The sequence below is a fragment of the Trachurus japonicus genome, chromosome 9 (genome assembly GCF_045865225.1).
Source record: "Trachurus japonicus isolate A0001 chromosome 9, Traja_1.0".
In the NCBI taxonomy this organism is placed as follows: domain Eukaryota; kingdom Metazoa; phylum Chordata; class Actinopteri; order Carangiformes; family Carangidae; genus Trachurus; species Trachurus japonicus.
The window spans coordinates 16838015-16860596 of record NC_140915.1 but is presented as its reverse complement, the minus strand read 5'-3'; the positions used below and the strand labels follow the sequence as shown (position 1 = coordinate 16860596).

The 22582-nt window shown below is 42.8% G+C and overlaps 1 protein-coding gene across 2 annotated transcripts in view; it reads right to left on the bottom strand.

Annotated features, from left to right (window-relative positions):
• Positions 1–693: 693 nt before the first annotated feature.
• nf2a (NF2, moesin-ezrin-radixin like (MERLIN) tumor suppressor a) overlaps positions 694–22582 on the bottom strand; it is a 32717-nt gene continuing 10828 nt past the window's right edge. For both annotated transcript variants that reach the window (XM_085786280.1, XM_085786281.1), the window contains exons 5-16: positions 17753–17821; positions 17496–17578; positions 14584–14659; positions 13873–14007; positions 13695–13769; positions 13473–13586; positions 13247–13369; positions 12283–12500; positions 10721–10826; positions 7847–7965; positions 6469–6628; positions 694–900 (exon numbers count right to left, since the gene is read on the bottom strand). In XM_085786280.1, the coding sequence (XP_085642406.1) occupies positions 850–900; positions 6469–6628; positions 7847–7965; positions 10721–10826; positions 12283–12500; positions 13247–13369; positions 13473–13586; positions 13695–13769; positions 13873–14007; positions 14584–14659; positions 17496–17578; positions 17753–17821 (1329 nt within the window). In that variant the 3' untranslated portion in view covers positions 694–849. The remainder of the gene's footprint in view (positions 901–6468; positions 6629–7846; positions 7966–10720; positions 10827–12282; positions 12501–13246; positions 13370–13472; positions 13587–13694; positions 13770–13872; positions 14008–14583; positions 14660–17495; positions 17579–17752; positions 17822–22582) is intronic.

The following is a 22582-nucleotide window of genomic DNA, read 5'->3' as shown; positions in this document are numbered from 1 at the left end:
CTTTATTTAGCCATTCCACAAGAAAACTAAGGCAGCATGAGGTTATTATGGAAAGGAATAATATAATATAATATATGGAGGAATTTGTTGACATTATGAATAAAATGTAATATAGATGGTCAGTGTTTATGCAGAGGGAGGTTCAATTTGCTATATATGTAACTACTACATAAACATTCAGGTCAGGGGACAGGTGACAAATCAGACCTGTAACCATTACCATTCATTCTCCTTTTCAACCTCCTCCCTTAGTGGTTTGTTTCTGTTTGAATTTCAAAAAACACTCTGGCAATCAGCTAATGTAGGTCACCCCATTTAGACATGATATGATAACCAACCTAAACTCCATGTGTACTGTCTCATTAAACCCACAGTGGAACGGGAGCAGTCAAAATTCATATTACACAATCTTTTTTCTTTTCTTTTTTTTGAGTTATCTACTTTTTTCTTTGACACTAATGAACCCACCCTCCCACACCTTTCAAAGATCACTTCAAAACTATTCCAGGGGAATGTGCTGTTATTTCACACACTCACTGTAAACACACACTCAATTTTTTATGAATCCCAGATTTAGTGCAGGAACATTATGCAGGAGCGGTACGCAGTCGTCCTTGTTTGTTTGTGCGTACACACAAAGCTCCCTGGAGTTGGTGCAGATTGAGGCAGCTGTCTTTTTTTGTTTGTTAGTTAGTTTGTTTGTTCATAGTGTTTCATAGTGGTTACCAGGTTGTACACTACCGTATATACAGTAAGGCTTTGTAGTGTGGTCAGTCACTTAGACTGACCAGGAATGTAGAAACAAGAGGTTGTTGGCAGTTGTGCATCCCGTCTTTGCTGGTGTGTAGTTTAAAGCTCCTCAAAGAAGGCCACCCTGGACTTGGTGCTTTGTAGTGTTAGCTGTGGACGAGATAGCAACAACATCAGATAAGGTTTTTATCAGTGGTGAATATAAACAAAAACAAATGTAAGGCAGTAGAACATGGCAAAGCAAGTCAAGAGAAAATCCACACATCACTGCTTGAGCAGCCTGCGTGAGCGTTTGTTATTGTGTTTGATTCAGCACTTTTAATACAATAATGATCATTTCTTCGATTATAAAGGGTTATATATTATATTTCTGTCCAGATTCCCATAATGTATTAATTTCTTTATTAACAACTTAATATGTGACTTTATGTGACTTTATTTTCAAAGAATATCCCCTATAGATGTGCCAGCTCATTTTCGAGGGGGGCCTTATTAAAAGGATAGTTCAATATTCTGGCAAATTGGCCCATTGCCATAATCCCATATAGTCATAGCAATAGGTTTGTTACCTTTTAATTGTCGGTGCAAGCTATTTTTAGAACAGCGGAGCAGAGCCGCGAGCTGCTCAGAGCTACACTACGGAGGCTCATGGGATTTCTTGGTTTCCCTCATCAAACTCATCAAATACACAATCCAACAACTCCAAAACGTTCTGGTGGACAAGTTGTGACCTGCACATTCACCACGCTATGAGATAATAACAGAATGTTACGAGACGGAGTTGTTTTAGAGGTAAATTCATGCAATAATAGAAAGTGAACACAAACATGATACAATATAGAGACAGACGCCCATTCACACACACACTCGCACACTACAATGCTCCACCGATCCTATAGCCACACACCACTTCAGTGGTTGGAAGAGGTACCCAGGTCATTTACTCTAAGTAAAACTCAAAACTACCACTCTGATGAAATGGTTCATTTCAATTTAAAAGCCCAACATTATGAATGTTATTTCAGCGTAGTGTCATCAGCACAATGTAAAGTATCAAAAATAAAAGTTGTGTGAAAGTAAGTTGCATAAGACTGAAATCATCCTTATGCAACAGCCTTATGTAATATCTTCACATACGTTGTCTTTACATATGATATATGAGCAGGACGTGGCTGTATGATATGGGTGGAATGTAACATTATTTCTCACCCAATGCCAGGAATTCTCTCTATAGAAGACGGTGGAATGTGATTTTTTTTTGTACAGCTTTTGAAATGTGTCCTCTATAATATTTTATGTTATATTTTCTGTGCGGGCAAGTCTCAGGTGTGTGTGTTAGTCTGATCTTCTTTCCAGCATCAGGGTGCTTAACACATCTGGCACACATGAGGCTGAGGATGTTGGCTGCACATCTGTCATGGGTCACTATAATGGCGATTTTCTTTGTTCTCTTCTTGCAATGGCCTAAAAATTCTGTTCACATTCGGCTCATGTGAACATCTCTCTATGAAGTATACATATATATTGTCCAATATAATACTCATCTGCTACAGTCTCTATTACTGCATGTGAGAAATACTTGACTATAATCAAAGCATCGTATTTTATGAAGTGATCATGTGTTTTAAAAGTTGGTGGTGGGCTTGTACTTGTCTGATTGTACGTGCTCACTGTGTTAACTTGCACAATCTAATAAGAAAATTAAAGATGTATGATTTGACTGAGGTCGGGGCTGGCTGTGATTCTGATGAAGACGTACATATATATGCGTGATTAATTTTAATTATACTCCCGAACGCCAGAGTAAATTTAAAGAGACGCTAAAAACCACAGCACATTCCTCCACAACACGTGATCCGACTAGTTTTCCCTTGACTAATCAAAAGACTAAGTGATCATAAGGAGAGGATAATTGGAGCGTGTTTGTGCACTTTGGTGTGTTTACTGAAAACATACCCCCAAGGTTATTCTGTTTTTAATGAAGCTCTGTTAGCATGTGAAGGCGAGGCATGCTGCGGTCTTGATGATGTCTTCCACTGATCTTAATTCACCGCACCGCTGAAAAGGAGAATCAGCCTCAATCCTGATTTACAGCTTAAGAAATCTGTAGGTTTCCCCCCAACTCTCGGCCTCGGCAGACATAATCAAACCGACAGCCAGAGCTGGGGCAGGTAGAGGGGGGATCAATACAAGTCTGAGAAAACACTGTTAATTGTTTTTTCCCCTGCAGGCTTAAATGAGCTGGTGATGGATTCATTCGGGCGGTTGGCCAGTGCTTTTACCCTGTCAGCATCGCTAACCATTAGCTCGCCTAATACCGCACAATAGAGCACCACTTCAAAACTGCGAGGGCAAACTTTCCCCCTGTCCTCCACATCTGTAGGATAAGGAGCATTAATGCGGCAAATATTAGAGCGAGCATGAAGGAGGACAGTTGAGGAAAATTCGGGTTATTTCTGGGAAACGTGTAGACGGAGGGACTTAAGCAAATCCAAACAGATGCTGTGTGGGAGAAGGACGGATTTGCAAGGCTATGTTTACCAATCACCTTCTATTGTCCCTGCTGACAGGCAGCCTGAACTACACTTATGGGTATGAAAGCCTGAGTGTGTGTTTATCTGTGTCTAACTCTCTCGCATTGTGCTGCACACAGCCCACAGTCTCCCTGCTGGAAAGAGCAAGAACTCTTTATTCAATGTCCCGGGGTATTAATGTGGTGAATGAGCACAATAGCTATAGCTGTTTCCAGAGAAGAAATACTTCTGTTATGTAGTTTAGCACAGTGAGTAACCCTGATGGTCGACCTTCTTTTTGTGCCACTTCACACAGTCTGGATGGATGGACTGTTGTAAAACATAAAAAAAAGAAAGAAAAAAAGAACATTTCCTCTCAGTGAAAGTGACACAAAATCACTGCGGCTCTTGTGTTGTGATTCGGTTGTTGGGAATGAGCTCTCGCTGGTCGGCCCGCTGCTAACAGAGCAGAACCTGTGGCCTGGTGGAAATGCAGAAGGCGGTGGCCCGTGTGAAGGGGCCGGTCATTAATCATCCAGAGGAAAGAGAGAGTGGACAGAGAAAGCCTCGCCCTGCGGTGCTGCAGTCGGTCCTGATGCTTCTGGCTTCACAGATCTGTGCTTCGTTCCACATTTGCATCCCGCTCATCTCGTCGCCAGCACCTTTCCCAGCGATCCCCATCCTCAATCTCATCCTCTCAGAAACTCCTCAACACTTTAGGCAAAGCTGACTTAAAGGGATCAATAATTCACCAATCATCTACTCACCATCATGCCAAGGAAGGGTTTGGAGAACTTTCAGAGTCATCAAAACACTTTTGGAGTTCCAGGGGGGGTCCGGCTGGCAACGGATTTTCATATAATGGCGGCGGATAGAGTTCACTTTTGAATCGTCCAAAACACACACTATGAAACATCCAGATACCTCCATATTGCTCGTCCGTACTGACCCAAGTGTCCTGAAGCCGCCACATGAAAAAGTTGTTCAGACAAAAATGATTTGATCTCTGTTTATAGCCTTGTTGTAGCAGTAGCTCCCAGTGGCTCTGTTGTAAACCACTGGTTGTATGATGTAAACACGGAACAACATCTCGCAGCAACAGAGCCACTGGGATTCAAAAGTGAACTCTATCCTCCGCCATTATATGAAAATCCGTTGCCAGCCGGACCCCCCCTGGAACTCCAAAAGCGTTTTGATGACTCCGAAAGTTCTCCAAACCCTTCCTTAGCAGTAGAAAATTGGTGAATTATCGATTTTGGGTGAAGTATCCCTTTAAGTTCCCTCACTCTTGATTTCTCTCCTTCCTTCTCCCTGTAATGCCACCGCCCCCCCTCTCTCCATCCCAGTGCTAACAAGATGAATGCCGCACGCCTCTGGTTCAATTAAACCAACACTTTTAACTGAGCTCCTTCTCCCCCCTGCGTGCCAGCGGTGCCCCCATCCATCCAAATGACTAATCACCAAGCAAAAATCAATTAGCGCTCCCTTAACAAGTATTTTACACTAGGAGACCAAACGGAGGAGGGGTGGGCCTTTTTTCTTTCTTTTTTTTTTTTTTGTTATACAATGTGCTGTGAATATAGCTCAAATTTCTATTTGATACTTTCACTGGAATTAAAGCGATACTGGTGTGGGAAGATAAAGAGGAATGAGGCTAATCAGCCGGTTCATCAGAGGACAGAGGAAATAGAATCCACTATTTTTCTGTAACAACTCCACCGCCTTTGACCAATCAATTTTGAAAAATCCCTCAAGCTGAAAGACGGATTTTTTTTTGTGTGTGTCACTTAATATCATCACAAGAGCAGGATGCAGTGAAAAGGAAACGGCATATTCAGGCTGGAACAGTGACATGAAACATCTCTATTCTAACTGAAGGAGTCCACATACTGGAAACTTACACAAAACAAAAAAAAGTCACTCAGTGGCCCTGCAAGTTTTTTTCTTTGTTTTTTTTTTTTTAAATACACTTAAGACCAGTACCGTAATCACTGTTCGCTTGTAGAGGTCACAGTGAGAAAATGAATGTGATCGCTGCCCCCCCCCCCCCCCAGCGGTGCTCCATCAAAGAAGAAACTCGAGGCTGGAAAATGAAGCCAGGCCCGAGTGGAGACTGTTGCTATTAAGTGATGCTCTGAGAATCAATACCCTGCCTTAGAATAATATGATGGAGAGCCGTGGGCGTTGTACGAAAAGAGAGGAGGACGATCAAAATGTTGATTGTCAGTCATCCTTGGAAAGATGATGCGAGATGAGTATTAAGACTCCATTCAGTCTTCACCACTTCATGTTGTAGGGATAAAGGGAGGGTGTGTATCTATGCCTGCTACATGATCTGATACTTATCTCCACACAGAGACTATAGTCTGAATCGAACATGATACATTTGCAGAGATACAACACAGTATGTGATTGATTAGAATATGATATATTTACTTTACATATTGAATACTGAATCCAAAAGAAAAAAAAAAGTTCTCCGCTACACCAGCAGTTGTAAATATTGGCGGCGTTTCTCTGGCTGACTTCTTCCCACAGGAGGAGGCATTTAAATGCTGCTGGCTGCCTGGTTGTTTTTAAAAACCTCCGCTCTTGACTCAGTGTTGTTCCTCAGAATTTGGCATTTCAATTAAAGACGATATGAGCATATGTCAGTGTAAATAAGGCAGCACATGGCTGCAGTCACACTTGTGCCTTCCACCAGGAGAAGTTGAGGGACGGGCTGGAAGCGGCACTTGCCTGCTAACGCTTGTGTTGACTGCGGCTCGTCAGCACATGTCAGAGTATTTTATAATATGCGATGCAATGTAAAGACCTCGGGCAGAACTGTACATAGTGTTCCCAACGTCTCTGTTGTGGATGTGCTTGTAGCAGGTTTTGTGCTCCAGTAATGTAGCGACATCACACATGCGCTCCAAGCACAGGTACTGTATGTATTGACAGATAGATAAAGTTGTGCTTTTTGACAGCTGCATTGCTTTTTGTGTAGATGTAGTAAAAGCTTTTGTGGCAATTTTCCAATATGACCTGAAGGCGTATTGACGACCGCTGTGCGTGTGGACCAGATACAAGATGCTTAACGTATCTAGAAATGTTTGCCTGTGTGTGTGTGTGGATAGATAAGGCCCAACAAGGGAGAGAGTCATGTGTGCGTTTGTGTGTTTGCCATGTAAGCTGCTGTTGGTGCTGTTCTGGGGGGAGTTACCTTTTTAAAGTTGCTGTGCTTGCTGGTCCCTTGTTCTGTGTTCTGGTTGTGTATGATGTCCAGAGGAGTTTCTCTGTCTTTCAGCTTCAGGCTCTCGATCTCTGTCTTCAGCTCGTTCAGCTGCTCCTGCAGGTGCTTGCTCTTCTCCATGTACTCCACCCTAAGCATCGACAAATTGCAGGGTTGGGAGGCAGTTTAGTAGATTTTCCCTTTTTGGCACCAAAATGTATCATCTGAAAACACTGAAACTTTCTGTTCCCATCCTCTCAACTTCAATATTGTGATGTGATCTGACTTTAATAACAAGGATTTCCATGGCAATTGTAAATATATTCAACAGCAATGAGCACACTTCTTAATAAGGGTGCAGGCTCCATTATTGATAATCCTGGAGCATGTATTATATAATTATCACATAATACTCAAATCCAATTAATCAAAAACATTCAAACTTTGGATAATTAAGCCTGAAAATTGTTTTTTATTTCATATATAATCAACGGCAAAAACTAGTTTTGTCTGCAAGCTCTCCTCGGAGCTTAAGAACATTTTTACCGGATATTTTCAGCTGAAACCAATTATGAGAAATGTACAATTTTTAGAATCAGTGCAATGAGAGGTGCAAATTATAAAATGGAATGTAAATTAAGGATTACACGGACTGATGGGCCTGTTAATGTCCTAGGTGTTATAAATGTGGAGAACTTCAGAGCTTTGTGCAATTAACTATAATAGTTGGTTACAAAAGATACAAAATAAATAGGAGGGAAGAAACATCAGCACTTTGCAGGAAAAGTCTTGCTGGTCAAAACATTTTTTATTTAGGTTTTATTTATCTCACAATTCAATCAGAGTAGTTTTTTCTAAGTTTATGACCCATGCTGCAGCAGTAATAGACCTTTAGTCTCTCTGCTCACTTGCTAACCTAATTAGCTAAGTGGATGACAATGAAGACCCAGGTAATTTATTCAGCTCTACAGCCACGGTCATATTCATCCAAACGTAGTTTTACCTGTCTGCAATCACTGACACCGTGAGCTCAGGGAAATGAAATGCTTGAATGCTGCCAGCGACATTAGAGACGGCTGAGGCTAAAGGTCAACAGCTCACCTGAACTCAGAATTAAAAATGTGCATATTTTAAAGCGATGGTGTTCTTCCAAGTGTAACAGCGCCGTTAAGATGGAGCTCTCTCAAACAGAGATTATTCAAAAATCACCCCGACAGACGTAGGTTTCACTTAATCAATTCCCTCGCCTGATTAACGATTGCATGACCGAACCGCTGGGATGGAGCTGACCAGGAAATTTAAAAATGCAAACCCGCCGACGCCCCTAGAATTATCAGGCAACATCGGCAGAGGAGCGGCTGCTACTCACTTCTCTTTTTCGATCTCCATCGAGAGGCGTTTCATGTCGGTGTCTTTAAAGTCAAAGCTGAGGTTCTCCCTGCTGAAGCTCAGGTCGGGGGCCATGCTGTCTGCCGGGAGGCCGGGGGGCTAGGAGAGGAGATGGACAGAGAGATTAGAGGGGAGGAAGTGGTGCAGATGAACTCACAAAAATGGGACAGAATGAAGAAGAAAGAGGGGGGGGGGGGATTAAAGGAATAGCTCGCCAAAAAATGAAATGAAATTTTTATTCCTCAAAGTGCATCTGGAGACCCGGGAGGCCGGTTCATAGTCCAACGAAACCCTTATAAGTGAGTCAGTAGAGCCCGACACAAAAACATCTATAAAACTACACAAAAACCTTGTAATATTCCTCCATACTGCTCGTCCGCTACAATCCAAGTGTCCTGAAGGGATATAGTCAAGAGTTTACTCGAAACAACGTCATTTAGGACATTTTTGTATTGAATTTGCCTGGGGCGCGTGAACGTCAGAGCGCAATACAGGACTGTTTAGGCAGTAAAAATGTAAACTCTGGACTATATCCCTTCAGGACACTTGGACTGCAGTGGACGAGCAGTATGGAGAAAGATTACAAGGTTTTTGTGTAGTTTTATGGACCTTTTTGTGTCGGGCGCTACTGACTCTCGTATAAGGATTTCATTGGACTACAAACCCCAGATGCACTTTGAGTATTCATCAGCATGAGGGTGAGTCAATAATGACAGAACTATTCCTTTATGGATGAAAAGAAGACAGAGAGACAGAATAAAGGGAGAAGATTCGATTTTATACAGGGGCAAAGGTAGAAATGCATGGAAAGGATGTGTGCATGTCGGCTGCTGACAGATGACGGTAAAAAGAGAGGAGTGGGGAAAACAGATGACCACTTTAACGGTCACATACCGTGAACAACACACACATATATCACACATCCAGATCCTGACCACATGCTGGGAATGTATTGGCCACATGCCACTGGGATGAGAAGTGGACCTAATACACTATATAAATGTAAATCCATTAGTTGGCATGTGAATCCAAACTACAGTCTGGGTACAGTGGATGTAAATAAGGTCTGGCAGAGCATAGAGAGCAATTTGACAGAGGCTGACTGAAATGAGAAAGAGAATTATTTGTGTATTTGTGCACGCAGGCGGGTGTGTGTGTGTGTGAGCGTGTGAGTGTTTGTGTGGAGTTTTCCACAAAGGAGCTGATAAGGACACAGAGGGGTGGCAACATGTCTTTTGTATATATGTGCACCAATGTGTGTGTGTGTTTAGGCTCTTCATTCATAAGCTTACAAGGGACTAGATCTCTATCAATGGCCAGCATCTCAATATGCATCCCAGTGTGAGTGAGTGAGTGTGAGTGAGTGTGTGTGTGTGAGCAGATGAATATGAAGTGTGTGGGTTTTTAGCTCTTGTGTAGGCTGCCTTATGTGCTGCCGGTTCTTATGCAAGTGGTTTTGTTCAATGTGGGGTTACAATTGTGTGTGTGAGTGTGTTATTACCAGGCATGAAATAACACCTGTACAGTCATGGCATACGTTCAAGCTGGCAGTAGCAGCCCATAATCCCAATGAGGACATGCACATGTTTTTATTCATTGTTGTTGTGATGCACTGCTGCATACTATATACACCGCTCTCAAACCACTGCAGAGATATTGCTTACACTTTAAATTATACTCAAAAGTTATTTCCTGAGAGGATGAGGTTAGGAGAGCAATGCCACCTGAAAATATTCTGAAAAACAAGAACAAACTACTAAATAAATACTTTGGTTTTGGATTAGGAGGCAAGTCCGGTCACGTCCGTGCATCGCGTTAAAGTGAGAGCATGCCCCAGTTAAATTCAATACAGGACTGTTTAGGCTGTAAAAATGTCCTAAATGACGTAGTTCTGAGTAAACTCTGGACTATGTCCCTTCAGGACACTTGGATTGCAGTGGACGAGCAGTAAGGAGGAATATTAAATGGTTTTTGTGTAGTTTTATGGACATTTTTGTGTCGGGCCCTATTACTCTCATATAAAGTTTTCTACGAACTGGCCTCCCGGGTCTCCAGATGCACTTTGAGGAATAAAAAACTACTCCGGAGTATTCATCAGCATGAGGGTGAGTCACTAATGACTGAATTTCATTTTTGAGTGAACTATTCCTTTAAAGGTAGGGTTGGAGATCCTGAAAAAACGGTTCTATCAGGCCACATTTTGAAAATAAAGTCAAAAGTCCCAGCCCCTTTCCTCAGACTTCTCTTGAAGCCACGCCTTCACCTTTCCGCAGACGTGGGTGAAGACATTCAACGTGCATTGCCAGAGCTACATTGATACCAACGAGACTGGAGTGTGGCTTTTCCGCGGACGTCAGTGAAAGAGAGAGACGGCAGCTTGATTGACACATCACTATCCAATTGACTATGTACGTGATGGTGTTTTTTGAGGCTTCTCGTGATTTTTTTCATTTTCGTGAAAAAGCCTTTATATACTCAGTTGCTATCGGGTGTTAAGAGGATTTCTATCAGATTAGTAAAAAAAAACGATCCAGAATAAGATCTCCAACCCAACCTTTAAATCAACTAGTATGAAAACTGATTCATTGTCTCACTTATTTTTCAGCTTGTTAACATGATTTTTCACTGTTTCTAGGCGTTTACTGGTCTAAACAATTCATGGAGAAAATAATCACCAGATTAACTAATAATGAAAATAAATGCAGCTCTGCTAATTGGCACCCTTTTTGTTCAGTAAAGCTGTAAATAAGCAAATCAGTAAAACCGAGGAGCTGGGAGTGAGCAGGATTTTCCTTCTTGTCCGCTCTTGGACATTCACGCCTGACTGTGCAGCCAACTATATGACTTCTGTTACCGTGTACATGGCCTTGCTGGTAATCTCCAGCAGCTTGTGCTTCGCCCTGCGCTCCGACTCCCTGGCTTCCTGCAGGTCCTGCTTCAGTTGCTCAGCTTCCTTGGCCCTGAGGGACAAACAAACACACACACACACACACAGATGCAGTTAATACTTTAATTCACCCCCACGTTCCTTCAGAAGGAAACAGAATTATCTAAATCCAATCCAAAATCATTACCCGTAATCGGCACACAGGTACTCCGCGCACCGGGAATGTCACTTTGTTATTACTGTATTACCCAGGTGATCAATGCGTCGCCCCGGCAGACAATCATTTCTGACTCCACTGAGTTTGCACATGGTGATGTAAGAAACGTTATACGGGGATGATTGCATTTCTTTTTGACTGTGCTCCTGACCACTCCACAGCTGTGTGGGGAGCCGCGTGCCTGGAGGGTTTGAGTGGACAGAGTCATTTACGTGTGGAGTGCCGCGGGTTTAAATTTCTGTGTTCGCAGGAAAAGTGCTCATCCAGAAATTGCAGTTATCGGCAAGTGGTTAATGGTGCCCGTTTGAAATGACTGCCTAATAAATGGTGAAGTGGAGGCTGTGAAATGATATTCTTACATCTACAGTATGTATACGGTTTTATTACAAAAATGACTGCAGTTCTTTGCTGCGATGATTGACACCTAAGTTTAACAGAGTGCTGATTGATAATCACTCGATCTTCTCATCCCATCTGACCTCCAGAGAAATAAAAAAAAAGTCAACAACAGATATTCTAAGTATTTGATTCCAACCACAGTGGGAAGTATGAAAAGGGAAAAAGGTACAGATGAAAAATATATCAAAGTGAGTTTCAGCACTGTGGAGCTTCAACTCCTAGTAAAAGGGACTGTTTGATAGGGAGGGACTCCTGCCATCAATCGATCTTAGCTCTAACAATTAACTAGCTCAAATTAACTTCAGCGCCTCAGACCTGTGAGGAGTTGCTGCTGAACAAAGAGCTCTCCCTGCCTTTCACTTCAGTGTGCAGCGGCGTGGCTGTAACCGCATGATTACCTGCTTTTCAGCCGCAGCGCCAGAACAAAGCCTTTGAAATTAAATGATTTTAAACAAGTTAGAAGTTCTCGTTCTTTGATCGAGCAATTTGAATGCGGCGGCGTTGCTTTTGCTCGGCGCTCGGAGCGTATCGACTGACTCGTGCGCTGCTGATGTGCGGCGGCGTGTTTGTGCACCTTGACATTAAACAGCTTAGTAACTCCAAAAACATTTGGGACGCTCATGAGCTGAGGAAGTTTATACAGCAGCTGCATTTTGATGCTCCTGTAAGGCGGCTTCCTGAGCTCGGAGGATTCGACGTGTCATATAAAGAAGAAAGAAAAGTCTTGGAAAGTAAGTGAGATGTGGGGAGAAGTTACCTAAACATCTAAAACAACAGGAGTGCAGTGTGTGAGTGTGAGTGTGAGATGGAAACAAAAGGGAGGATTCGGGTACGAGTGAGATAGCGATAACAGAGCAGCCAAAACTAAACAGATGTATATCCATGACCGGACTTCCTTCCTCCACTCTCCCACCTCCTCTCTGATTCCTCGGCCATCTTGAGAGCCAGCATCTCTGCCTCCAGCATCTTCTGCTCCATGAGCCGCCGCTCCTCCTGGCCACGGATGGCAGTCACTTTGATGCGCTGCATCTCCGTCTCAGCCTCGGCAGCTTTCTGGGCCAGCAGCTTGGCCTCCTCCTCCGCGATCTGGGCCTTCTCAGCCAGCAGGTCCGCCGTCTGCTCCGAACGCAGCTGGAGAGGAGGAAGGAAGAGGGAGGAGAGGAGAGGAGAGGAGAGGAGAGGAGAGGAGAGGAGAGGAGAGGAGAGGGCAAACGTAGGAAGAAGGGGGACAGAGGATAAGTTGAAAATGGGAGAAAAAGGTGGGGAAATGGAGCAAAGGAAGAGACATTAAAGAGACAAATGGAATGACAGGCGTGAAAATAGGTTCAGAGAAACAGTGAAGCACAAGAGGCAAGAGGGAGTGTAGAAAAATACACCAGCGAGGGAGAATGATGGAGGGGAAACAGCAAAAAAAAAAAAAAGAAGCGGATAAACCAGGGGAAGAAGGTTCTGTCACACCAAAAGAGGCAAAGTCGCCCGAGGATGCGCAACAGACAAGACAGCTTCCAAAGCGGCAAAATATTTTCAGCCGCTCTACACGTGACTGACGTCAAAGTTCGATCGCACTGGTCATTGGGGAGCCGAAGGACAAAAATGAAAAAAAAAGGGAGCCGAAGGACACCTCTATTCTGACAGGTTGTTGCCAAACCGCGTCATAGCTAAATACCATAAAGTTAACCGAGACTCAGCTTCTCGCCCGGTGACGCTTTGGTCGCACACAGGCTGCCGTGCTCTCAATGAAAATGAATTAACTTCCGGTGTTTTTGGCGCTTTGGAAGCTTTTGGTGTGAACGTACAGTAAGAGGAGCTCAATTTGACAAAACACAAATATCCAAATAGTGGATTGTGGGCGGAGCCAACCACCACCACAGTCTTACCAGAGCCTCGTTGGCCATGTGAGCTTCATCCTGCAGCTGCATCAGCCTCCTCTCCAGCTCGTCCCTCGCTCTCTCCGCCTCCTCCCGCATCTGCTTCTCCCTCTGCAGATGCTGCCTCTCCACCTGAGCGACAGGTGGAGGAAAAAGAGCAGAAATGCATTCAGAGTCCAAAGTTGGAACTAAGCTATTGGGATTGACTTTTTTTTATTCCATTTATTCTTAGTACCTGTTTTCTGGCCCTCTCCTCTCTGGCCTGGGCCTTCATCTGCTGCACCTCCAGGGAGTCCACTCGCCGCCGCCGCATAAACAGGTCATGGTTGCCAATGCACAGCTGAAGAATCTGCACAAAAGACATTGAACCATGAATGGACGCCGTTTTCAATGATAAATCAACATAGAAATAAAAAAAATACATAAAAACAGCTCTCAGCTTTGCAGCTGAACTCACCAACTTGTTGACTCTCAGACGTGAGGAGTTGAATTTGAAAACGTTGTTTTTTTTGTCCAGAGGTTTGATGGTAAACTAAACATTGAGGAGACAAGAATCACAAACTTGGATTATATCTCACTTCTCTCTCACACAGCTCTAATATTCAGTTATCAAGTCTTATCCAGTCTGCTCTCACCTCTTTGTCGCTGTAGGAGATGTTGCGGATCTCGTTCCAGGGGAAGGAGCACTTGGGCGTCAGCCTGTTCTCCGGCTCGTAGATGTGCAGACCCAGGGCGTCCACTCCCAGAAGAAGATCCGTTCCCTTTTTATTCTAAAACCGCACCAGCAGAGCAAACAATGTTTTTTTTCTTACTGTCGGGAAACGGGACAGACGGACAAAACCGACAGCCAACATTCATCTGTGCCTGTATTTTACAGCGGCGGTGACTCTGCTTGCCAAAAGTATTTGTTAGAGCGATGCCAGTCGTAAGGTGTAGTACCTGCCGTCTGGTCTTGTTTACTAGAAAGTGATGCTACAGTGAGTTACCTAAGCTGAGGTTGAGTTGTTGGTGGTATTTCAAAATGTCTCAGCCTTTTAGAGAATGCCTCATTCAAGGCCGGAGGTACCAAGTAAATTTCCATTTGTTTGTTTGTTTCTTTTTGAGGTGAGTCATCAACTAAAGTCGGTAATACCGCTCTCATTATTTACCAGAAACATGCAAATTTGTTCATAAAATAAGATTCAGAAGTGAAAGATAATTTGAGACAGAAGAGTCAGACTGTTATACCCCCTGCCCCCTCCTCCAATATTTTGTTTCATAACACCGTGGAGAAATTGGCACTCCCACCCCCTCATCTTTTATATTGGCTCACTTTGTAAAGACACAGCAAAGCAGCAATGGCTCACCCTGATTAAAAAGTAATTGACGCCATACATGTCCAGGTCCTGAGCTATTTTTAAATACTCCATCTCAGCTTCATCCCTGGTTCAAAGACAGAGAGAAAGAAAGAGAGAGAGGGGGGAAGAGATTGAGAGGGATCCAAGGGAATGGAGAAGAGAGAGAGGGGAGAGGGGGAGTGGGGTGGGAGGAGAGGAGAGGAGGTATAGAAGTGGAGAGAGAAAAAGGAGATCAGGCCTTGTTTCCTCTTCTTTTGTGTGCAGCATCTGTCGTGTTGCGTGTGATCTGTAGGAAACTGCCACGCAGCTCTGTAGCAGGGGTGAAAACATGAGCAGACAACACAGCACTGACACAAAACACAACTACTATTGGCTACCAGGCTTTAGAGGCTGTGGAAATGAAGACTCATTCTGTCCCCGAGCCTCTTCCCCCTCTCTCCATCTCTCTCCGTCTCTCTGCAGCCCGGTTGCCAGATCTGTTGTGATTTCAGGGTCAACTCAGCAAAAGAAAAAAAAAAAAAAATGAAAATTTGTTTGCTTTGATGGCTGAGGAAAAATCAGGGCATCCCAAACTTTTTAATAACTGTCTGTTTGATGCGGGTGGTAGAGAAACTGATGATTTAAGCTTCATCAAAGTTTTACCAGCCAAGAGAGCATTACGCCAAGTAAACAAATCTTAACTAGGTTGGACGGAGTACATTCTGACTTCGCAGCTGCTCAAAGGAAATTTAAATGGTAATTCTTGATTAATGCTGTGGAAGCATTAGAGTTGCGCTCTGTAAAAAAGATGGATCACTTTGATATTGCGCTGACATCGATGTTTTTAACAATCAAATCTGAATCAGGCTCTAAAATAATGTGGAGGAAAAATTACAGATGAAACAACTTTAACTGTGTGTGTGAACAGCTGAACGCTGGCAGATACTTCCTACTATGAATTAAAAACATTGTTTGTGAAGTTCTTGTTCAAACATTTGAGAGTTTAAGCTTTGTGTTGGATTAAAAAAAACAATACTTTGTGGAAACAACAGAGAAGCTATGGCCATGCTAGCAGTGCTAACATTAGCATGCATGTTATTAAACCTGTTAACGTTTCCTGCTCAGCAATAAACCCAAAGTCCTGCTGAGACCGGTGGGGGTGTCATTAATTTGCAGGTACTAGGTCACAAACCAATCGGATGGACAAATTAAATTTCTGACCTGATGTTGGGGGCCAAATGGAAAGTTAAGTGATCACCAAAGTTATTTGAATTTATCCCGAGGGACACATGAATTTCTGTTAGCAAAGTTCATGGCAACACACCCAGGAGTTAATGAGACATTTCGGTTCTGGACTTCAAGTAGTGAACCGATCGACAGAGGGACACTGCTGCCGCCCCCAGGGCCGGGTCAATAGTATGGATTAAAAAAAAACAAACATGTTTATATTTATCAAAATAAAAGTCTGACCCAGGTACTCCAGGGGATTGCATACCTCCTTCCTGCGCGACCCCATGCTGCACTACACCACTTAAAATAAATAATTCAAATGCTAAAGGTGTGAGAGCCACAGCAGACTGCGCTCTCTGTTAAAAGGGTTATTGATCAGAGGTGGGGACTCAATTATTACTTTTCCAAGTGCTGAGCTCTCTGGGCTTCCACAACTGGATTTTCAACATCAAACTCCACGCCCACAGAGTTTTAAGACACTCCACATCCTGCACACTTACTGCCTTTTTGCCCATTTCCAGCTTAGCTCAGCTCAGCGGTGGAGTGAAAACAGAACGACTGATTTTTGATTATGGTAAAATTATTCAACTATGGGAGAGAGAGAGAGAGAGACAAGTTTGCCGTACTGTTTGATACGTTAATGCAGTGGTTCCCAACCTTTTCTGGCTCGTGACCCTATTTTGACATCACAAATTTCTGACGACCCCGTCAATCAAGATGCGTCAGCTCAGATATTTTTATATGCTGCATTTTATTTGAACTCGATTTAAATTCGAGAAAGTGAAAGTATAGAATACAGTTTAGGATTGTGTGTGGTGTTTTTGATCATAATTTTAAAAAGAATAATAATTAGTTTAAAAAATATTTTTATCAGTAATTTTTTTTAATCTATTACTACACATTTCAGGCGACCCCATTTGAATTCCAGGCGACCCCACATGGGGACCCGACCCCAAGGTTGAAAAACCCTGCGTTAATGTGTTTGTGCATTTTTGTCACATCTGACACTGTCATTTTATACAGTATTCAATTACATTGTTAGTAGCTTGTGGATTATGAGCATATTTGTTAAAAACATTTTTTTCTACTTTTCTGTGCTGTGTATTGAGTAAACCATGACACAATCCGTGTTGCTGAATAATAACCTCCTCCACTGATATTAAATTGTCTCCTAAAGCAAATATCAAGTCCTCTTGGGCCATTTCAGTAGACATATTGTTCAATTGTTCAGAGCAACCTTGGTCACCTGGAGAAGTCAAGAAGCCGTTATCAGAGTTAAATGTTGCTTAGTGAAATCTTTTAAATCTTCTACAACAGCAGCACCTTAGAGTGATAATGGATCCTGCAGCCAGCACTTCAAAATAAAATCCCTATTTATCTAAGTCATTCTCACAACAACACATCTGCTGCATACTTGGATTCTATCTGCAAAATAACAACTATAATTTTGTTCCCGGTGTGTTTACTTTCGAAGTCATAGGTTGTAGTAGGCTGTGCATTTTTTGGACAACAATAAATATTCAGAAAGTTTCCCCACAGAAGAAAAAAAAAAAGCCAGTCTTTTTGCATCTCGCTGCCAAAATGGACTACAGCTTTGCATAAAACATTTCTCATGGAAGCAACTTTTAAGCAGCCGATATGTGAACTCAAAGATGAAATTGTGCTGATGACTGTGGAATTTCACAAGTACAGTTCAGTGCAGCAGTTTTTACCTCGTCCTGCCCCTGTGCTCCGCATAACACGCTGTGATCCTCTCCTCCCACATTTCTGCAGTCATCTGGTACAAGTTAATCACCTGAAATGGAGAGAGACAGACATAAATATCCATGAAGGCGTGCAGGAAATATAATACATACCGCAGCAGGGCTCATACTGCATCATAATGCAGGTGTAAGTCTGGGTAGTAAGACAAAAGATGTAAACACCTTTCACTCATGAATGACAATAAGTAAACCCAGCTGTCACTCACCCTCTTCGGGAGCAGCTCCTCCTCTGCCAAGAAGCCCGGCTTGTGAACATTGGGGTCGTAGTCTCCGTACTGTAAAATGGAGCACAAGTGCCAAAAGGATTAAAATCACTCCAGACTAATGGCCACTATCCACCTTCTCTCCAGTAACAGTCCAGACTGCAGGTCTCTCCTGGGAGCTGTTCATAAGATAAAACTACAGCGGCTGTAAGAAGAGGGTCTCTGGGAGGATGAATGGAGGGCTGGGGCCGCCGTCAGGTCATTAACGTGCCGCCGCACAGCACACCCAGTGGCCCAGTTGTGGGGAGACTGTGCTGTATAAATGATGCTATTAGAAATATCTCTGAGAGAAGTGCGACTGATCACTTATCATCATGGAGCTGGGGTACAAATTATATTATGCATGTTTGAGGAGAGATATGAATGGATTAGGCATGACTGAGCGGTGGTGGGGCATTTCCTTTGGGCGACAACTGGTGGAACGATATGAATTATACATGATGTAGCTATGGTTCAGAAAGTGGGCTATGGCTAGATTTATGGAAGTAGGTTAACAGGAACATTTACCTACTACACCTGTGCATGTTTTTTTCAGATACTGATACCAAATCTAGTGGGTTTTCCCTTGATGGTAATAATTGCAGAAGTATTTATATATTTTTAATCCGTCTGTATTATTCCACAATACTTTCAGAGCACTGGGATGTTCAAGAAACAAATTTGTTTTAAAAAGTCAGACACATAAATCCTTGAAGACATGACAAAATCCTTTTTCCAAATAATTCTTCAACTTATTGAGTACGACCTTACCTTAGGGGAGCTATGCAAGTCCGGACGCTTTTTCGCTGTTTTTCTAGCTGGCAGCTAGATCTAGAGCTAGATCGTAAAAACGCTCCGTCGTGTTCCCGTCTAAACGGTAAAAACGCAAAAGTCTGCTCCGATCTGCTCACATTGCATATGCAGATTTCTCCCAAAAAACGCTCGTCTAAACGCAGAATAAAAAGTGAGTTCGCAACGCCACTTTTGCGTTTTCTGTTCAGATCGTTTCTGTGTAAACATAGCCTTAATCGATCAAAGTTATTGTTATCAGTTAACAGTTAGTTTGCGAATGTGTTTCTCTGAACGCTGGATGTCACGGTTTTCCCCCCCATTTTACACACATGGGCTTCAAGGTAAAAATCCTGCATAGTTCCTCTTTAAATTTAGTTAAAATCTATATGTCTTCATATGTTAGGCCACCATTTACAATCTGGGCATCACCATATACGTACTGTATATGAGATCAAGTCGGTGATCTTCTGCCACACAAAAACCAATCACCTGATGCTGTTTCACTGCCTTTCCGTCCATCTGTCTGTCCGACCTACTATCGCGTAACCCACCTCCGTCACCACTAGCACCACCTCCATGACGTCCAGGGACTTGACTTCAAAGTTTTCCATTAACCACCTGCTGGTTCTACTCCACCATCACCTCCTCCAGCACCAGCATCTAGACTACAGAGGCTCCATCCTGTCTCCTGTCTTCATATGGGCCTTCGCTTAATGAAGATGCTTCACATCAGTGTGGTGTAATTGCCGGTTTCCACTTCAATTTCATTGCTTCTTGTTGAACTGTAATTGGCTCATAGTGTATGTATGAGATTCACACAATCAAATGTGAACTGCTTCTTTTTGGGTTTTTTTTTTTTTTGGAGAAGAGTTTTCAAGGGTACCCTTGTAAACTTGAGAGTGAAAGCACCAAAGTCACAAGTGATCGTTGAACCTTTGTGAAAAATAAAAGGTTTCAGAAGAGAGTCTTTGAGTGTGATGGGCTGACACCACAAAGAGTGGGATCTCTGCCTCTTCGCATGGATTTCTGTCTGTGACGACTGAAGCTTTTGGTAACAGGTAAGTCTTCAAGTCTTGACTCATTCTTTCTTTCTTTTTCTTTTTTGAGACTGACACCAAAATCTGACATCACCAGTGAGGTTTCACATAGTTTAGGAAAACCGTCTTCTGCTTCCCAATTATCATTGTAACAGCACTCTCTTTTTTTTATTGCATTACCTTCAGTTGGCCGAGCAGAAATCTCTTAGAAACAGAAATGAAGGAACCAACATAGTTTACTAATATTAGATGACATTGCTGATGTGTCCACTCGTTGCACATTAAGTGAAAACAAATACAAAACTTTTTCCTTGGTTGCCATTTTTATACCTTTAAAAAGAAATCTATGGTCCCTTTTCTTCCGCTACATTAATGACGATCATTGAGGGTGAAAAGTGTCCTTCATTTTACACTCAATTTTTTTATGCTCACTGTCTGCTGCCATTTTTGTCAATGTAAACGCACTTGTGCTCTCAAAATAGTGTGAGTATATGACGTACCCTATTTGTGACACTGTACATTTGGAAGAAAATGTGTCATTAAGTTATAAAGGGGGATATTTGTACAGAACAGTACACAGTGATTGTCGTCTTTCAAAGGCTTCAGTCATCATTGTTTTAATCCTACAAAAAAATGATAATATGTCTCTGAGCAACGCAACATTTTTGGGAACAGATTGGAGGCTATAGTGAATAGAAACAAGTTACAGTGACATTGCTTTCCACTGCTGGAGACAGCTCTTGGTGAGAAAAGGAATGAGGCTGAAATCACATTTCCTCTAAACTGGTGAGTTCACTAAAGCCGGGTATGTAGCAATAGCACAACTGACAAACAGCTTCTTCAATTAATAATAACAAGTGGCATTTAGAGGCTCAATTGTCGTTCTTAATGGTGGACTTTTACACTGTGGCTCATTTGCACAGGATAAATTAAAGGCTTCTGACCACTTGTGTGGCTCTAATCAACTACCCAATTCCATATGTTGTGCTGTTTTGTTGTGTTTACAGTCTTACTTTTATTATGAGCTTTAATTGGATTTTTTTTCTTTGTGCAAGCCCGTCTGAGGAACAGCACTTAACAAACCTGAATTTAATAAGCTCGAGACACGGACCGGAAAGCCTGGAACACCGGCGCGGTGGCTAACAGAGTGGAGAAGCCCAGGGCCATTTAATTAGATTCCCTTTCTCTTCAGTTTTTTCCATCCTCACAGCTTCTACTCCCTCAGTTCCTCTCCTGTTTGTTTGTTTCTAACTGCTACATAATTGATAATGTATAGACTTAAAAACTGGGCCTCGGCTCGGGGAGAGCGAGCGAGAGGAGGATGGCATTTTGACAGTGACAGCGTTCTCTGATGCTTTCTGATTTCACACTTTTTCTTCCAATTATTTCCAACAATCCCAGCAATCGATTCTCAGAGGACGGCCATGGGTCAATATTTTTCACTTAACAATTATCACCAGCAGCAGCAGAACAGTGACCACAGTCTGATGGGTGCATTCTGTTCAATAACCCCCTCCCCTCCCCTATTTTCTAAATCTAGGAAACTTAACATGCTCCCGGTGCTTTGAAGAAAATCCATTTACAGTACAATAGTGTGAAATAATCTATAACCAGCGTTAGGCCTTAATGCAAAAACGTTTTTTTCTTCATAGCATGAGCCCGGCTACTTCCATAGATGAGTCTACACCAATACTAAGCCGCAACTCCCAAGGCTTCGGGGATCAGACTGGTAATTTTGGGGCAAGATGTCTCCACAGCTATTGGATGGACGGCCGTAACACTGGGTTTTCTCCTTGTGCGATATCGTTCCAATTAAACTCAATGACAGATTTCCCGCCGCCTGCCTCTGGTTTAAAGTTGGCTCCATGGGGCATGATATGGCATGATTAAAGAAAGTTTTTCCTTTTTAATTTTTTTACAAAACGTTGCTTTGTTGAATAGTTTGAAAAACCACCTCATGAGAACTTTTTTTTAAATTATTATTTCTTTTTTTCTTATTCACATTTCCATTGCTCGTTTTTAAGTTTGCCATTTCAAACTGTGTATTAAGCAGGTTAATGGAAACGCACCAAGAGTCCCTCAGGCTAACTCTGGCTCATCCGAGCCGTTGAGTCATGTGAGGTGCAGCAGCATTTTTCACGCTCTAAAGGCAAAGCTGACAAATTCCAGCCAGTATTAAATAACATATGTGACAACAACTGTTGACATTGGAAATCATCGCATCTGTATCACGATGACATGCGGTGAAAAAAAGAAAGAAAAAAGATTGAAATACATCTAGAAAGTAAACATCTGTAGCCTTAGAGGCCGCCTCATTCAATTTTCACAAATGTGGTTTAGGTACAAGTCTTTTCTGAAGTCAGCTGTGAAACACAATGATTCCCACCAGTGTCATTCATGCCTGTTAGTCTGTCGCATCCGTCGCCACTTGGTTGGACAGGCATCTCCACACACACACACACAAACACACACACACCCCAGTGGTGCTGAGGCTGAGGGAGTTGACCTCGCTCTATACTCAACCTCCGTGCCAGAGTGACTCCCTCTGCATTTTTCCACAGCGGCTGTTTCTTGCAATTCCCTGTCAACACCTCCTTGTAGCGTCGCACCGACTCGGAATACAAAGCAGGGAGGGAGCGAAACCTCTGCAGACCCACGGAGGCTGCGCTGCTGGCTCCTCATACACTCATACAGATACACCACTGCACGCCACAGAGAACTTACTGGTTACGGTTTAAGAATCTGAATGAATAAATATTCTGACATTGTGGGGAATTTGTTTTGCGTGACAGTGGGAGGAGCACTGTTGCCTCACAGCAAGAAGGTTATGGGGTTTTGACCCCGGAGGTTGTTTCAGCGTTTACATGTTCTCCTCCCTCATGCCTGCGTGAGTCTAATACAGGTACTCTGGATTCCTCCCACTGTCCAAAAACATGCAGGATACGTCAACTGGCAACTCCAAATC